The sequence below is a fragment of the Heteronotia binoei genome, chromosome 4 (genome assembly GCF_032191835.1).
Source record: "Heteronotia binoei isolate CCM8104 ecotype False Entrance Well chromosome 4, APGP_CSIRO_Hbin_v1, whole genome shotgun sequence".
Lineage (NCBI taxonomy): Eukaryota > Metazoa > Chordata > Lepidosauria > Squamata > Gekkonidae > Heteronotia > Heteronotia binoei.
The window spans coordinates 125377630-125394596 of NC_083226.1; the positions used below are offsets into that span (position 1 = coordinate 125377630).

The 16967-nt window shown below is 39.5% G+C and overlaps 1 protein-coding gene across 20 annotated transcripts in view; it reads left to right on the plus strand.

The window, feature by feature from the left end:
- Positions 1–16967, plus strand: part of MEF2C (myocyte enhancer factor 2C) — a 292573-nt gene that overhangs the window by 219836 nt on the left and 55770 nt on the right. For all 20 annotated transcript variants that reach the window (XM_060235726.1, XM_060235715.1, XM_060235724.1 and 17 more), the window contains 2 exons: positions 4303–4489; positions 6502–6549. In XM_060235726.1, the coding sequence (XP_060091709.1) occupies positions 4303–4489; positions 6502–6549 (235 nt within the window). The remainder of the gene's footprint in view (positions 1–4302; positions 4490–6501; positions 6550–16967) is intronic.

A 16967-nucleotide genomic window follows, 5' to 3' on the forward strand; every position in this document is an offset into this window, starting at 1 on the left:
TTAACCTTGGTCAACTATCTATAACCCTACTGACCTCCGTTAGTTTGGTAGCACCTGGTAAAAGAGGGGTGGGTCATAAGTTTATTTCCTGTGAAATACATGTGGAAACAGTTTCCAAGAGAAATTGTTCTCGTAAGTGATGAAAGCATTATCAGCATTATTATGTGCTGTTTCTTGAATCTTCCACTTTCTGTTACATATCTTGGAATGCTCTTCAACCGACTTCAGTTCCAAGTATTACTCCATGTGCAGGTAGATAGATATTCCAGTTACAAATGGATATTTTAATGACCATTAAAAGTAACTTTTCTCTCATTACTAATGATCTAACATCAGTTGGTCGCAGACTACAAATGTAATGTGAGAAGGGTAGAATCTTGACTACTGGACAGCAATCAAGTCACATCATTTTCCTGTTTCCTAATTGCAGCAGCTTTCCCAAATCTCCTAGTGCTCAACTGAGTGGAGAAATTGACTAGATCCATCTGGTCTAGTGAATTTCATTCATCTGAGGAATGAAAAAGTTCTTGACAGTGGTACAATACTAAGAGTGGGAAGTTGCCTTCCATGATTTCCTTTTGAAAGAGCAACTTGTGTGTGTATTCAGATAAGTACTCATGCTTTCAGGACTCTTGAAACACATCAAAACCTTCAGTATGACTGGCAATTCCAAGTATGAGAATCCTGTACATTATCTAGGAGATGCCCCATTAATGTTAGCGCAAAAATGGACATGGATCTGTTTGTAATGACAATGAAGCTTTCCCACGTACAGTTTGAAATTGCAAGAGAAACCTACATAACTTAGTTTGACTGGAAACTACTGCAGGCTAAAAACAATGCACAGGGTCAAAAACAATGTCCATGTATGTCAATGGCAATGACAGCTCTGCAGTATTATTTCCAGATATCTAGAAAACTGTCTTTAGGGTTCAGGAAATACATTATAGTCTTACAAAGAGTAAGGTATTTATCACTTACAGGAAAATCTCAAAATTCTTCCATGTTTGAAGAGTTTCTGAAACATTAGGAGTTTAGAGCAGAGTAAGCAGTGACTCTGATCCCTTTTGGCCTATAAAAGAACAACTAGGGATGTTACAGTTTGTCTTTCCTTTTGTACCCTTAGAAGCTCATTGATTCAAGAACTTTGTTTCTTTTTTTATTCAAGGGCTAAAAGGACTGAGAGAAATTTTGTGTTTGTTGGAGTGATTTTGGGATCCTTATCACTGAGCAAAAGAGAGTTTGCAGAGTATGGGGGTGGGGGGAGAGAGATTGGTTGAATAAAGGCTTAATATAGTAATCCTTTATAATCTCAACAAATCTGCATTCTAGCAGAGCATGAAAGAATGTATCAATCATGTTAAGGCCACAAGGGACAGTTTGCTGTTATGTGAATTTCTACACATTATGAACCTTTGTATATGAGAAATAATGCATTTTTGATGGACTTCTATGATTTTTTTCCCTGGGTTTTTTTCCCCTAACAGAATTAGATCTGATTTTAAAAATGTCTCACCATTCCTGTTTTTGTATCCAATCAATTGCTGTTGAGAATCGTAAACACTTAGAATCATGAGTTAGAAGGGATCTCCAGGGTCGTCTAGTCCAACCCATGCCCAGAAAATGGCAAAAAAAAACCCAAAGATCCCTTGCCGAACTGGCTTTGCAAAAAATTGCTGACTCCAAAGTGACAATCAGCATTTTCCTGGGCATGTAAGAAAGGGCCACAAGAACTAATCACTGATCACTTTCTGCCCTCCTTCTCATGATCTGCCCAATTCACAGAATCAGCCTTATTTAGATGACCATTTAGCTTCTGTTTAAAAACCTCCAAGGAAGGAGCTCACCACCTCCCAAGGAAGCCTGCTGCTCTGGGGAACCACTCTGTCACAAAGTTCTCCCTAATGTTGAGCTGGAAACTCTTCTGATTTAATTTCAACCTGATGGTTCCAGTCTGACCTTCTGGGACAAAAGAAAATAATTCTGCACCATCCTCTATATGATATCCCTTTAAGTACTTGAAGATGGTGATCATATTGCCTCTCATTCATCACCTCTCAAGGCTAAACATACCCAGCTCCCTCAGCCTTTCCTCATAGGACTTGGTCTCCAGGCCCCTCGCCATCTTCGTTGCCCTCCTCTGGACACATTCCCAATGTCTATATCCTTCTTGAATTGTGGTGCCAAAACTGAACACAATATTCTAGATGAGGTAGAGTGATACTATCACTTCCCTTGATCTGGATATTATACTTCTGTTGATACTGCCCAAAATTGAATTTGCCTTTTTAACCACCACATCACACTGCTGACTCCTGTTGAGAGTACGGTCCACAAAGACCCCTAGATCCTTTTTGCACATACTACTGCCAAGACAAGTCTCCCTTCTCCTATAATTATGCATTGGATTTTTCCTACCTAAGCACAGAACTTTACAGTTATCCCTATTAAAATTCATTTTATTTGTCTTAGTCTAGTTTTCCAGTCTGTCAAGATCATTCTATATCCTGACTCTGTCTTGCATTAAAAATGAAGTGTTGCATTGATAGAAGGCAGTATATTAGAAACAAAATAAAATTGAATAGGGAAAGCATTACCTGAAATAAATAACTGATATGATACTCCAAATTCTGCATAGCTTGGAAGAAATGCATGTGAAGAAATGTAACATCTCAGTGGATTTTGTGGGAAAGAACCATGAATTACCGAAGAAAGGTGTGAAGAAGAAGATAATGAATTTATATCCCACCTTCCACTCTGAATCTCAGCATCTCAGAGTGGCTCACAATCTCCTTTATCTTCTTCCCCCACAACAGACACCTTGTGAGGTGGGTGGGGCTGAGAGGACTCTCACAGCAGCTGCCCTTTCAAGGACAACGTCTGCCAGAGCTATCGCTGACCCAAGGCCATTCCAGCAGGTGCAAGTGGAGGAGTGAAGAATCAAACCTGGTTCTCCCAGATAAGAGTCTGCACACTTAACCACTGCACCAAACAGGCTCACTAACTGAGAACCTTTCATGAATAATCAGCTCTCTGAGAACCTTTCATGAATAATCAGCAGTAACAATGAAAAGTAAAGTTTCTATGGCACTTCTGAAGGTTCAAAGCTCTTCACATGTATTATCTTTTCAACAGGCATTTTAAGATAGACCAGTATTATTAGCCCTGAATTATAGTGGAAGGCTCTGAGAGGAAGCAGGTGACAGGAGAGTTTCCATCAACAAATTATTTCTTGGACAGAAGTGACCTATTGGAATCATGCACACTGTGGTCTGCTTAAATTAACAACTGTTCCCTTGGGTTAGGCTCTAGAGAAATTGGCATTGTCAATTTCCAACATAAATTGGCTTTACCCAGACTAACTGACCAGCATTTGTGACATTAGTTTTTAAAATCTGATTGTGTATGTATGTGTTTTGTTCTTAAGTAGACAAATTAAATGAATAGGCTGAATTTTATACAATACTAGCAAGACAATGAAGCATGGTGGGAAGGGAAAAACTGATGAGTTCATGGCAAATAATATATGTACTGCAGTGTGAATACACCCAGATCCAGAGGGGAAGAAACCCACACTGGTTCCACTTTTTAGATTCATTTATATGTAGAATTAGATGTGATGGGATTGTAGCTCTTTCTCAATAATAGTTCAACACAAACGCTTCACATGCATTTAACCATGGGTGTTACCTCGAAACTGTTCCTGATGCATTCGTGAAGAGCAGTGGAGGTGAACATATTTTTCAAAAATAAATACCATCAGTTTGTTTTCTTCACTGAGCTGCTAATTCTGGGCTTCTGGCCCTTCCAGGCCTGGCTGAAGCAGAAGTCTTTCCTTTTGCATTTTTGTCTTTCTAATATTTCTTGCTCAGTGAAATCGTAATCATGAATCTTTGATCTGCATTCATCTACAGCACCATATTTAAGATTCCTCAAGTAAGCAATTAGGATTTCAGTGAATGGAAGAAGGCTGAAATGTAGCCTAGTGAAACAAGCACTTCTTTTAAATAGAAGTGCATTGGGGGTAGGGGGAACCAGTCTTTTCATATTCACAAAGGAAATATAGAAATTGCAGAGGGGGGAGGAATATTAGTTCATGAGCCATTAAACATTTCTGAAACTCTCCTTTCAGTGGCTGAAATATTGTTAGTAACAGCATTTAGCATTCCTGCATCTTTTCTGTGTTTTACCTAGAAGTTACAAAATATTTGAACTAAATATAGAATAACACTAGTCTGAGACTGTTGTGCTTTTGTACTATTCTTGTCTTTTGTTTCCCTTTTCTTTCCTCTGTTTGGACAGGCTGTTCCACCACCCAACTTTGAGATGCCAGTTTCTATCCCAGTGTCCAACCACAACAGCTTGGTATACAGCAACCCAGTAAGCTCCCTGGGGAACCCCAACCTTTTGCCTCTGGCCCACCCTTCCTTACAGCGCAATAGCATGTCTCCTGGTGTGACACACCGGCCACCAAGTGCAGGTAACACAGGTAGGCATTGTACAGTTGCTTTCTTCACTTTAGTAGCAGAATTGTTTCTGTTTCTCCCATCAAGCTGTGTTCAGGAAAGAATAGCTCTTCTTTTTAACAGTTTTGCTCTAACATACTATGTTTAAAAAAAAAAAGTTGAGGAAGATCCTAACTGCGAATTAATAAATATCTGATGATAAAAGACTAGAAATTTAAGGAAATGTTACATTAAAGAAAAAAAGTTTTAAGAATGAAGAGAAGGTGGTCCAAGACATGGGAAAGCCTCCTGGGTGCTCATGGGGTAATCTATACCTGGGGTTTGCAGTAAAAAAAAATCCAGTCATTTTTAGCCCTTGGATTTAATCCACAATCTCCAGTCTTATTCTGCTAAATTTAGAAAGACAAATCTAGAATATAAATATGAGCTGCTCTGCCAGTGAGAGCCAGTATTGTAAAGCGATTAGAGTGTCTGACTAAGATTGAGAGACTTGGGTTCAAATACCTCTTTAGCCATTAATCTCGCTGGCTGATTGGTTCAGTAGTTCTGCCTCATATTAACATGATTTACAGAGGTATTGGGAGGATAGCATAGATAAGGGAGATCAAGTTTACCATACTGAGAACTTTGGAATAAGGACAAGATTAAAATGCAACATGCTGATACAATGCAAGGCATTTTCTTTTATTCAAGGGTCCTCTGTAAAACCTGGGGAGCAAATCAGAAGCACAGCTTTAAAACTGACATTCAAGAATTGGGTTGTCTGGATCTGCAGCTAAGAGCTTTGTGATAATGGGTCATTAGAATTTCATTGATTGTGATGTATTGTTCCATCTCAAAGCTGGAGTGTCTTTTTGTTTAAGCAAGACTCGGCCTTCCATGCAGGTGCTGATGAGGAGTCACCTCTCTAAGTAGGATAAATATAGATTAGGATCCTTCATTCTGTCCTGATGTAACTGAGTCAGTGTGCTGAACTTGGAAAAGTCAAATACAGTCCCCTGTCTGAGGAACAAGTAAAAAATGATGGAATGCCACTAGCTCAGGATTTGAGAAGACACTAAGAATTTTGCACAAATATATGTAAATTTATCTGAGTGGTGTACAACAAAGTGACGATGTGACTGCATAGTACTAGGTCAATATAAGATTATATCTGTGGGGTTTTTTTTATTTCATTAACACTGATAGCAGTTTCTTCAGCTGCCAGACTGGTATAGTGTATAGAAACTGTCCTGGGAAAATGTGGGTATCTTTTCCCTAGGGCATACCTAAGTTTATCGCAGGGAATCAGTTGTGCAGATTTCTGGATTGCAAGGCACAAAATGGTTAACATCTTTTAGGATTAGTTATGGACTGGAGGATTGTGCAATAACGGCAGGATCCAGGTGGTCCTTGAAACCTTTATTGCCAAAAGTTGTATGGGACTGTAAAGAATCTTTGCCATCGAAATACAATTAAGTCGATTTTTTTTTCTTGTTCCAGCTTCAAAATGTACTTGCAGTACCTGAGTTTTAATTTCATAAAAACACATAGGATTAATAAATAGTATATGAACAAATTAAATAGGATATCAACTAGTCTTATTCCTCCTAAGTAGAAATTTCAACATTAAAGAAGCCCTGACCTGGATAGCCCAGGCTAGCCCAATCTTGTCAGATCTTGGAAGCTAAACAGCGTCTGCTATGGGGTCTCTGTAAGTCCACTGTGACATGAAGGTATTTTCTACCACCAAGTACCAACATAATGCAGTGAGGTATGAAATCTTCTATCTGAAAGTTTGGTGGTTTATTAACTACCAAGTCAAAAAGCATTATTGTGATCTGGTAGCACCAAAGCTAATAATGATTGTACCCTTTGTTCAAGATGGTATGTCGACAGAAGTCAGTGTAGCTTAAACAGCCAGCTGTCTTAAGTACTCTGGTAGTACAAACTCCAGTAGTACCTACATTGCTTTGTGGAATAAGCTGTAATTTCTTTTGACCTTTGTGGTTTCTCTTAGCTGCTTTCTCAGTTTGACTATTTTGTCTTCTCCTAGGTGGCCTGATGGGTGGGGACCTCACAACCGGTGCAGGCACCAGTGCAGGTAAACAGAAGAATGTTTTATGTCCCTTTTTAAAACTATTATGGACTCCACAGCAGAGAGTTAGTACAAGACTGGTCTTAAAATAACTCTGTATAATATCATTAGGAATAGAATTAGGTTAACCCTGGATGGTTTGAAAATCCTCCTTGCAACAGTGTTCCCAAGTTTCCAGTTGCTGAACAATGTTTGTAACTTTCAAACAAAACCAACTTTTCTTATGTGCAGTCGTGCAAAATTTTAACTGCTTCTGTTGTGAGCAAAGCAAAATCAAAGAGCATCTTCAGAACTTCCTCATAAGCAAATGTATTCTTGGAATCATCTAACAGCATTAAAGAACGGATTCAAATATTGCTGAACAGGCCTGGGTTTATCCTGGTGCATATCACATTTGAACAGGAATCTTGTATGTCATGTGTGAAAATAGGACTAAGACTTGTAGGTTTGAGTTAATTATCAAACTTTAATAATGCACTTGTGTGTTCATTAGGCTGCATGTTTCAGCTGAGCTCTAAAATGGGCTATCACTGTCATTTGACAGAATTAAACCTTCTTTCATAGCACTGAAATGTAGTTGCTACGTCTGGTGAACAAGCAGAGCAGCTTTTAAGTTTATTTCTTTTTCTTTCTTACACATACAGGGTTCTTTGGTGTCTTTCAATCCTACAAAAGCTTTATAAAGACATTATAACTTTTTCTTGATTTTGGAATTGTTGAAGCGATTCTGTTTCACCAGAGTAATATCTGTTTGAAGCTTGTTTGATGGCCACCCAAAAGTAAAGTGAAAAGTACAAGTAACCAACTTAGATAGATCCAAGCGGGCAGCCATGTTGGTCTGAAGCAATTGAACAAAGCAGAAGTCAAGTTGCACCTTTAAGACCAACCAATTTTTATTTAGAACGTAAACTTTTGTGTGCTCTTAAGCACACTTCACCAGACGAGGAATCCAGCACAGTGAGCAAAGCCATGTATAGCTGAGCAGAGCCGTACATAGCTGGTAGGCAATGGCCCAGAATGCAACATGGTACAGATTTAAGAACCAATGACAGTGAAGTGAAGTTATCTGGTAGGCAGTGGTTTAGAATGTAAAATGGTACAATGACAGAATAGTAACATTAACAAATCGAGCAAACCTTTGATCTGAGTAGCATGAAAGTAGCATTTATATGCTCAATTTGTTACTTTTACTATTCTGTCATTGTACTATTTTACATTCTAAACCACTGCCTACCAGATAATTTTACTTCACTGTCATTGGTTCTTAAATCTGTACCATGTTGCATTCTGGGCCACTGCCTACCAGCTATGTATGGCTCTGCTCAGCTATGTATGGCTTTGCGCGCTGTGCTGGATTCCTCATCTGATGAAGTGTGCTTAAGAGCACACGAAAGTTTACGCTCTAAATAAAAATTGGTTGGTCTTAAATGTGCAACTTGACTCCTGCTTTGTTCAAGTAACTAACTTGTAGTGGAACTTGACTGCCCTGCTAATGAGTGCCCTCTACTGGTTTGTTGAGGCATACCTTCTTTTTTTCCCCTGCTCACTCCCGCAAGAGCATAGGACAGCAATTAGCAACAAGGATAGGGTTTTTTTGGGGGGAGGGGGTTGGGGGGGCGGGGGAAGTTACATGAACTGAGCTGAACACTTTTCTGAATGCCAAGCTGGCATAATCATTGCCAGCTTTGCTGACTGGGAAAGACAGTTGACTTGAGATGCTGTTAAACAATTACAAAATGAAATAAATAATCGTTCCAAATGTAAAATATATTGACTGGAAATTTGGTAAAAGAAAAAGGACATTGTAGAAGAGAGGGTATTTATATGAGCAGATAAATGTCTAATTGTGTTAGGATTCCTAGTTCCTTTTGTGACAAACTAGAATGTAAACCTTACTGCAGATGTGCATTCTTTATGTCTTAAATTTGGAGCCCTAGGAAGTCATTTGCTGTAGGGCAGAAAGGAAGATGAGAGGTCATTGTGAGGTTGAAACATCTGCCACAGTGGCATCATTCAACAATGATTCTATTTTGAAGAGTCCTCTTTCGCTGTCTTAAATATCAACAGTTCTTTGTTTATCATTTCTTCATGAGGAACAGAGGCCCGTGTGTGCTTCCCAGTTGCCATGTTAGACATTGATGGGACAATCCTGTGGTTCAGTTTGCTAGGGTGCACATTTCTTGTCAGAGCAGAAGTTTGTGAATTTGTTTTCCTCCCATTACATCTAAAAATAGCAACCATGCCATGAAATTGTCTCCATGATAAAGAAATATGGTTGTTCGTGAGTTTTATTTCAGTGATTATAAAATGAAGCTTCTCCTGATTGCCAACACAAAGGCGGCAGTTTCTGCATTACTTTAACAAATTGCACCATAATGGGAAAATGGGAAACGGAAAAAGCTACTTAGGTTAGAGATGTCCATGTTTTCAAAACTGAGCTGTTTTGATGGTTGAATTGTTTGGAATAATAATATTGAAATCACCCACAATTTTACCTTGGGAGCTTACCCAAGTCATAAATACTACTTGGGAATACTTTTTAGTATGCTGCACAATTAAATGCCAGCTGTGATATTTTTAACTAAAAACCAAGGTTATCTCAGGTTTGGTAGAGTAAATTTGCTTAAAGCCTCTCTCTGATTGGACTGTTCATGCCATGTGTTGGGAGTAACTGCCAACAAGAGAGTAAACTTCCTATTTAGTAGAGTTGCTAAGCTATAAATATAGCCAGGGGTTTGGCAGCTTTCTTTTAAACCAGAGATGTATGATTGAAAGGAAGGAACAAGAACTCCTTGACCTTAAGTTAGCTTGTTTTAAAATAATCTTATAGTTACATCTTCATTTTAACACACAACTGAAAGAGAAAAGGCTGGCATTTTATCTGTAATATATGAAGATTTAGTTCACATTTTAAAGGAGTGGACATTTTAGCAGTAAATATTAATCTTTTAAAGTTCGAGCATTAGGACAAAAAGCTCATATCAAGGTTTGCTATGTTTTGAATTCCATGGTCAGGACAACAATTTTGTTAACAAGGTGTAACATTAATATGAAAACCCAGAGATGAAATTAAGAAGTAACACAATATTTCAAATTCCCATGCTGTGTTAGAGAATTTTCCTTTATGAATATGTTTTACGGTACAATCCTATGTAGAGTTACTTCACTTTAAGACTTGCTTTCACTACCTCAAAATGGAGTAACTGCATGGGATTGCCCCATTCATTTCTTAAAAGGCAGTCCTGGATCCATAAATGACCCAGTCAGTGAACCCAGTACATTTATTTACACTCACTCTGAAATGGAATTATATTTTTCATGTCATACTACAAGACAAAGTAATGTTTATTTTTTTGTAAATTGTTGTAATTTATTAGCACATGTAAAATGAAACTGTAGGGAATTTTGCTAATCTTGTACAAGTATATTTTTTTAAACAGCCTTGAACTTGTTTATAATTAGATTGTAAGAGATGCCTTATGATGATGCAGAGAATGGGTCTCTCTGGCTTAGTGCTGTGACAAGGAATAGCTCTCCAAGGGCTTGGGGCTGGTCTTGGTTCTTGCTTTACAGAATCATGTAGCAATTACTGCCCCCATCACTCAAACACCTTGATGGCACTACATTTTTATGTGGGAGGCAGAGAAAATGAAGAACTTATTGGGTGTTTGTGTGTGCCTAATCTACTAGTTACCAAATATCATTTTTATAAGACCAGAAACTTTTGGCTGCTAGAAAGTAAATACAGTGTCATACTGCAGTAACCCTTTTTCTAGAAGACAAAATAAGCCCTCAACCTCCCACCTATGATCAGAGACAAATTCTACCTATCATTTAATAAGTACTGGCATTATTTTCAAAGCATCTTATTTTTGTTTCGTTTCTTATGTGTTGCTTTATTTCTTCTGTCTATCTCTTAAAATCATATTTTTAAAATTTTCATTGTAAAAAATATGCATTGTTTTTGCTTTACATGCAGAATGTTCCAGTTTCAATTCCTGGCATCTCCAACTAAAAGGATTGAGTATTAAATGATGAGAAAGACTGCTGTCTTTGGGGAGTTTCTGCCAGTCAGAGTAGATGATACTGACAAACCAGCAGTATAAGGGACTTTCCTGTGAGGATATGAACCAACAGCTTAGCAACAGATGTAGTAACAAGAGGTTCAGTGTGATGGTGATGGTCAGATTTGGCTAGCTTGGGCACTAGTCCTCTCAACAAGATTATATCTTGTTGGCATTACTCTACCCATTTTGCTGCTTTTGGTCACATTTTGGCCATGTATCAATTTATTATACATTCTGCCTGGATTTCAAATTAATTAGAAATGTAGGTAATAACTATTTATAATTTATGGGTCTTTAGGCCGGAAGAAATCTGGGCATGTTTTCAAAATAACATCACTAAAGGAATGATTTGTAAAAAGAAAAAAGGCAGTGTGCCCATATAAGTCTATACTAAACAACCAGAATATGAAGCACTCAGCCGTGAGACTTTGAGCAAATCCTAAAATAACAGAAGGCACCCCAAGCTCATAAATATCAATGGTATGTACACCTCGTTCCCTTTTGTGCCTTGGCAAACTTCAGCCTGCACAAACATCAACACTTTGGAAACCAAACTTGTACATAACCTAACACCACCACCAGTTAGTTAGCATTTATTTAGCTCCAAAACAGTACAGAAGGTTTTTTAAAAAAAAAAAAAATCACTAATGATTTGGAAGTGCCCAAATCAGTGAAATCTAATACAAAGCAAAGTGATTAAATATAAATATTGACTTCAAATATTAGACTACATTAATTTAATCAGGAACATTCTCCCAGGAAAGTTCAGCAATACATGGCCAAGCTGTCGACCCCAGAAGACCAGCAAACATTGGTTTGGCTTACTAGCCAGCCTATATGTATTATTGCCACTAGCCCCCTCTTCCTCCCTGAGTCCTTCTGGAACATGCAGAGGGTTTGGCAAAAAGATGCTCAGGTATAGAGATGTCAAGAAACAACAAAAGAGGCTACTGCTACTTTTTTTCAAGTTACATCACAGAGAATCTCTGTGCTGCTGTTTGTCTTCACCAGAGAACCAGTGCACTTTAACCTAGTGAAGTGGTGAGTTTTTGGGGATCCTCACATGAACTATAGTTGTGTGTAGGTCACTGTATTTCCAATTTTTTTAAAAAAAATAAAGTGAGAGGGGAATGCATTGAGCACAAAATGTAATTTTCCACTGAATGAGGTTCAGCAGCCCTTAACCAGTAGTAGTAGTGGCAGCAGCAGCAGTATTTATTACACTAGATTAATTGCCCTATGCTGGGCTCTGGACAATATATAACACGTATTATAAAACAGCATGCAATTAAAAACCAATGTAACAATTTCAATTTTAAAAATAATTTAAAAGCCCACATTATGCCTTAGGGATTTTACCTAGATTTCTGGACTACCAGGGTGCCTTTGTGGGGGGGGGGGGGGGGGAAGGGGAAGAAAATTTACAAAGCATCTATTGGGGATGTGGAGATGGAAGCACTTTCACTTTCATCTTTGCAATAACCCTGTGAAGTTAAATTGAAGGAAAATTGCTTACTGAATGTTACTTCATAGGTGAGCACCATGTTGCTTCATAAGTGAGCACAAGTTTGAAATCCAAGTTTTCCATGTTTATACATTTTGCTAGCCATTGAATTGGACAAATTCTGAGTAATGAGATCACCCCTATAAAAGGGGTTTCCAAACTGCAGCAAGGGTTGATGGATATGTGTAATAATACTTTACACCACTGGTCCAGGCATTATTAGTGGCATCCTAAGCATAATTAAAAGATCCAAATGTGTCCTATGATGAATCAAAGACTTGGATCCGAAATCCTCCATTTTCTGTCCTCCCTTCCCAGAAGGTGCATTTGTTTCTTTATGGGCCTTCTGAAAGAATTTGAAGCTGCACTTAAGTGTGTGTGTGTGTGTTTCTGCTCGGAGTTTCATTTAGGTCTATACTTTAACCATAATGCTAATTTTATTTTTTTGTTGTTTTGTTATAAGCTACATGATTTGTATTTACTGAAAAGCAGGGTATGGTTTCTATGATAAGACTGTATTTGTAGATCTATGGTTAAAATACCTTACTGTACACCTAAAAGAATTGGTCTGTATCCTCTAGGGGTATTCCGTCATTAGACAAAATGAAGCAGTTTTTCCTGATTTCTCTCTCCCACTGCAGACCCCCATTTTGCCCCTATGTAAAAAGAACCAAAATGGAAGTAAACAGGCTGAAGAGGGGGAAGCAATAAAAGACCTGCTTTGGGAGTTCATCTCCACTTGTAGACCTAGATTCTTAATGAACAGATTGGGCAACTGTCATTGCCAAATATTTTTGTCTCATTTTTACTATCTTAGTTTCCTGAGTTGTTTTTTTTTTTTTAAACTCTGATGGGCTGTGATCACGCATACCAAATAATGCACTTTCCATGTGAATTACTGTGTGAACTGGCACGATCCAGTTGGAAAGTGAATTGAAAGTGCATTATTTAGTATGTGTGATCATGGCCATGATGAACTTTTAGTCCTAAAGATGCAAAAATCCCTATAAAACATGCAAAAACTGAGCATGCAAATCAGCCCAAGGGGCAGTTACATCCTTTGGGGGACATCAACAGCTTCTGTCTCAGGAAAATGTGGCCCCTGTAAAATGTCCCAGTTCTTTCCATTAACATTATTCTCTTTCAAAAAGCATTCCTTGTCTTATCTTCTCTCTAATTTACAGTGTCTCAATATTTATCTTTGTACATTGATAGATTGAAAGAGTAAAATCATTGAGCCAATAATGAGGATCCCTCCTATTAAGTGAGTCATAGGAGCTGTAAGGCTTTCTGAGATGGATTTTGAAAGATAAGGATGATTGACTTATTTCTTAAATAACAAGCAATTAAGTTTATTCTTATAGCAAACTCACACTCAAACAACAACTTTGAGTTGCTGCAGTTGGTTCTCATGCTGATGCTGAGATGATTCTGCTGTGTTTTCTCTCTGCATGCAGCAATCTGTCCCTTTATTCAGAGACAGAATATAAGGAAACATTACAAATCAGCAAACATCTGGATTTCATGCTTACCCTGCCTTGAGTATTGAAAGAGATAGTTGATGCCTTCTGGTTCTTGGAATGCAGCTGTATGCTTCAAAATGAAAAACAAGCTATGTGATTAACCCCTTGGAGCAAGAAAGCTGGATTCTGCTCCCAATGTTCCTGGCAGCATTGAATTCAAACACCTTTTACAGTAACAGACATATTGGGATTGTCAAGTTTTAATCTAATAACATTTTTATTTTAATCAATAATAATTTATCAAGTGTGAGTGCTTTGGGAAACTAACTTAGGTACCGTATTTTTTGCACTATAAGACACACTTCCCCCCCCCAAAAAAAGTGGGGGGAGTGTATGCGTCTTATGGAGCAAAGGTACATACCTTCCTCCGGGGGGGGGGGGGATCCGCGCCTGCCTGCCTGGCTCCAGCTCTGACGCTTACAGCAAGCACCAGGATCGCTCCCTCCGCCCTCCAATCCCAGCGCTTGCTTTAAGCATCAGAGCTGAAGCCAGGCAGGCAGGCACGGAGAAAAGGCACGGAGAAAGCGCTGGGTTTGCGGAGGGGGCGGGTGCTTCCTCCGTGCCTGTCTGCCTGGCTTCAGCTGATGCTTAAAGCAAGCGCCGGGATCGGAGGGTGGAGGGAGCGATCCTGGCGCTTGCTGTAAGCATCAGCTGAAGCCAGGCAGACAGGCACGGAGGAAGCACCCTCCCCCTCCGCAAACCCAGCGCTTCGCGAGCACTGGCTGTGGAGGGGGCGGCATGCTTCCCCCACGCCTGCATGCCTGGCTGGGAGACAAGCAGCGAGATCGCTCCCTGCAAAGTGCTGGGTTTGCGGTGGGGGCGGAGGGAGCGATCTCGCCCCTTGTCTCCCAGCCAGGCACCTGCGTCTAATGGTCCGGAGCATCTAATGGACCGAAAAATATGGTATTTAAAATGGAGTTTAGGAAATACAGTTTGAGGAATTAAAATTTGTGGATCTAATGGTTTTGTTCCACTTTAAGTGTAACCTCTCTCTCTTTATTATTACTAGTCCTGCAATAAATTTAGGTGCTATTCAGTATGTGGGCCATTGGACATTAGAAAGGAAACTTCCAGTGGCAGCTCATTTCAGTTCTCAGTCATAATTCATCTTCACTCCATTCCCTATCTTGTCTAAAATCACATTATTAACTAGCTTAAATTTATACATTTAGTACTTACTGAAATAAGCATCTGGCTTTCAATTAATTAAACAGTTAATTAAAGAAAAAGGTATTTGTTGATCACCAAACTTTTGAGAATATTGGAGGAGGAGCATAGTACCTTTTAAATGTGAGATAATTTACAAGTTAGTAAACACAAGCTGTTCTTCACTATTAGGAGGAAATGCCATATTTATTCTTTTCCCCCCACAGTTTGAGAATCTGGAATATACAATCAAGTAGGACAACAGAGATGAAATGACTTCCATTCAAATTACATCAGAGTTGTGTTAGATCTATATATAAAACACAAATTAACTTTTGGTTGGATACTGCTTCTATCCTACCACATCACTGAACAGTGTTTATTGGTTTTTTTAAAATTATTTAAAAAAATCTGTACTCCTCCTCTTGACTCAAGTTTGAAGCCTTCCTCTAGTCCAGGGGTCCCCAACCCCCAGGCCATGGACCAGTACCAGTCCGTAGCCTTTTAGCAACCAGGCCATGAGTTGTATAATTATTTCATTATATATTACAATTAGGAATAATAATAAGGCGACATTGGATTTATATCCTGCCCTGCACGCCAAATTTCAGAGCGGCTCACAATCTCCTTTACCTTCCTCCCCTGCAACAGACACCCTGTGAGGTAGGTGGGGCTGAGAGAGCTCTCCCAGAAGCTGCCCTTTCAAGGACAACTCTGCTAGAGCTATGGCTGACCCAATGCCATTCCAGCAGCTGCAGGAGTGAGGAATTAAAGCCAGTTCTCCCAGATAAGAGTCTGCAAACTTAACCACCACACCAAACTAATAGAAATAAAGTGCACAATTGTATCATTCTGAAACCATCGTGACCCTCCCTCCCCCCAGTCCATAGAAAAATTGTCTTCCACAAAACCGGTCCCTGGTGCCAAAACGGTTGGGGACCGCTGCTCTAGTCTAAGGTGCCTTCTTCTGACTTAAGTGGCTCTTCTATTGGATGAAGACTCCTTAAGAGGATGGTTGGTTCCACCCAATTAATTTCAAGTAAAGACTCTCAGCTTCTGTTGCCTTTGTCTAGAAAGGAAAACATCACAATTTTTCCTGAAAGGCAAATATCTACCAGGTTGGGATACAAACAGAAAAGGACGTATTTAAATTTCTTTCCACCAAGTTTGGCTGCCAAAGGAGAGAGCTGCATCAAATCACATCATGTTCCTTTAATCTCAACACCGCAAATTGACTGAAGGAAAAATTTAATCAGCAAGTCAAATGTTACTGGACACGTTTGCTGAATAAGTTTATTAGAGCTTGCAGCCCAACCCACTGTATTAACTGTTTTACAGTGTCGTCATAAGTAGAGTTACACCCTTCTAAGCCTATTGACTTCAATAGAATGGTGTGACTTTGATAAGGTTTGCACTGGTAGGTGCATAGTGACTTGATAAAACACTTGTGCAATCTGAGGACACAACTTGGGGTTTGTTTGTTTTTTACCTGCTCATACTAATTGTTGTCTGAAGAGGAGTTCTGAAGCCTTGAAAGTGCATTCTGTCCAAGCAACAATGTAAATCCAATACAAACAAGGGATTTTTTAAAACTCTGAAATGGGCTGGAGTGGTTGCTTCACAGCTACTATAGCTGGAGATCTGCTCTCCAAGACTCAGTGGGCAAAGAGTTTGATGTGGAATTTAACATAAGTTGTTGAGGTAGCATAATCTAGGAATGTGCACCTGAAAGGGGTATTTTTCCAATTCAGGTTTCAGAAAAGGCAAAAATCCTGGTAAGAACATAAGAGAAGCCATGTTGGACCAGGCCAATTGCCCATCCAATCCAACATTCTGTGTCACAGAGTGGCCAAAAAACCCAAGTGCCATTAGGAGGTCCACCGGTCGGGCCAGGACTCTAGAAGCCCTCCCACTGTGCCCCCCCAAGCACCAAGAATACAGAGCATCACTGCCCCAGACAGAGGGCGTTTTCGCACTGACCTTCAAGTAGCGCGACCACCCTCTTCACACCGGAGGATCTGCCCGGATTTCGCACAAGAAGCGCCGGCGCACCCAAAAGAGCCGGCTACTTCCGTCGCGAAACCCGCTCAAACGGAAACCGCCAAGAAGCAGGAAAACGTTTGAGCGGGTTTCGCGACGGAAGTAGCCGGCTCTTTTGGGTGCGCCGGCGCTTCTTGTGCGAAA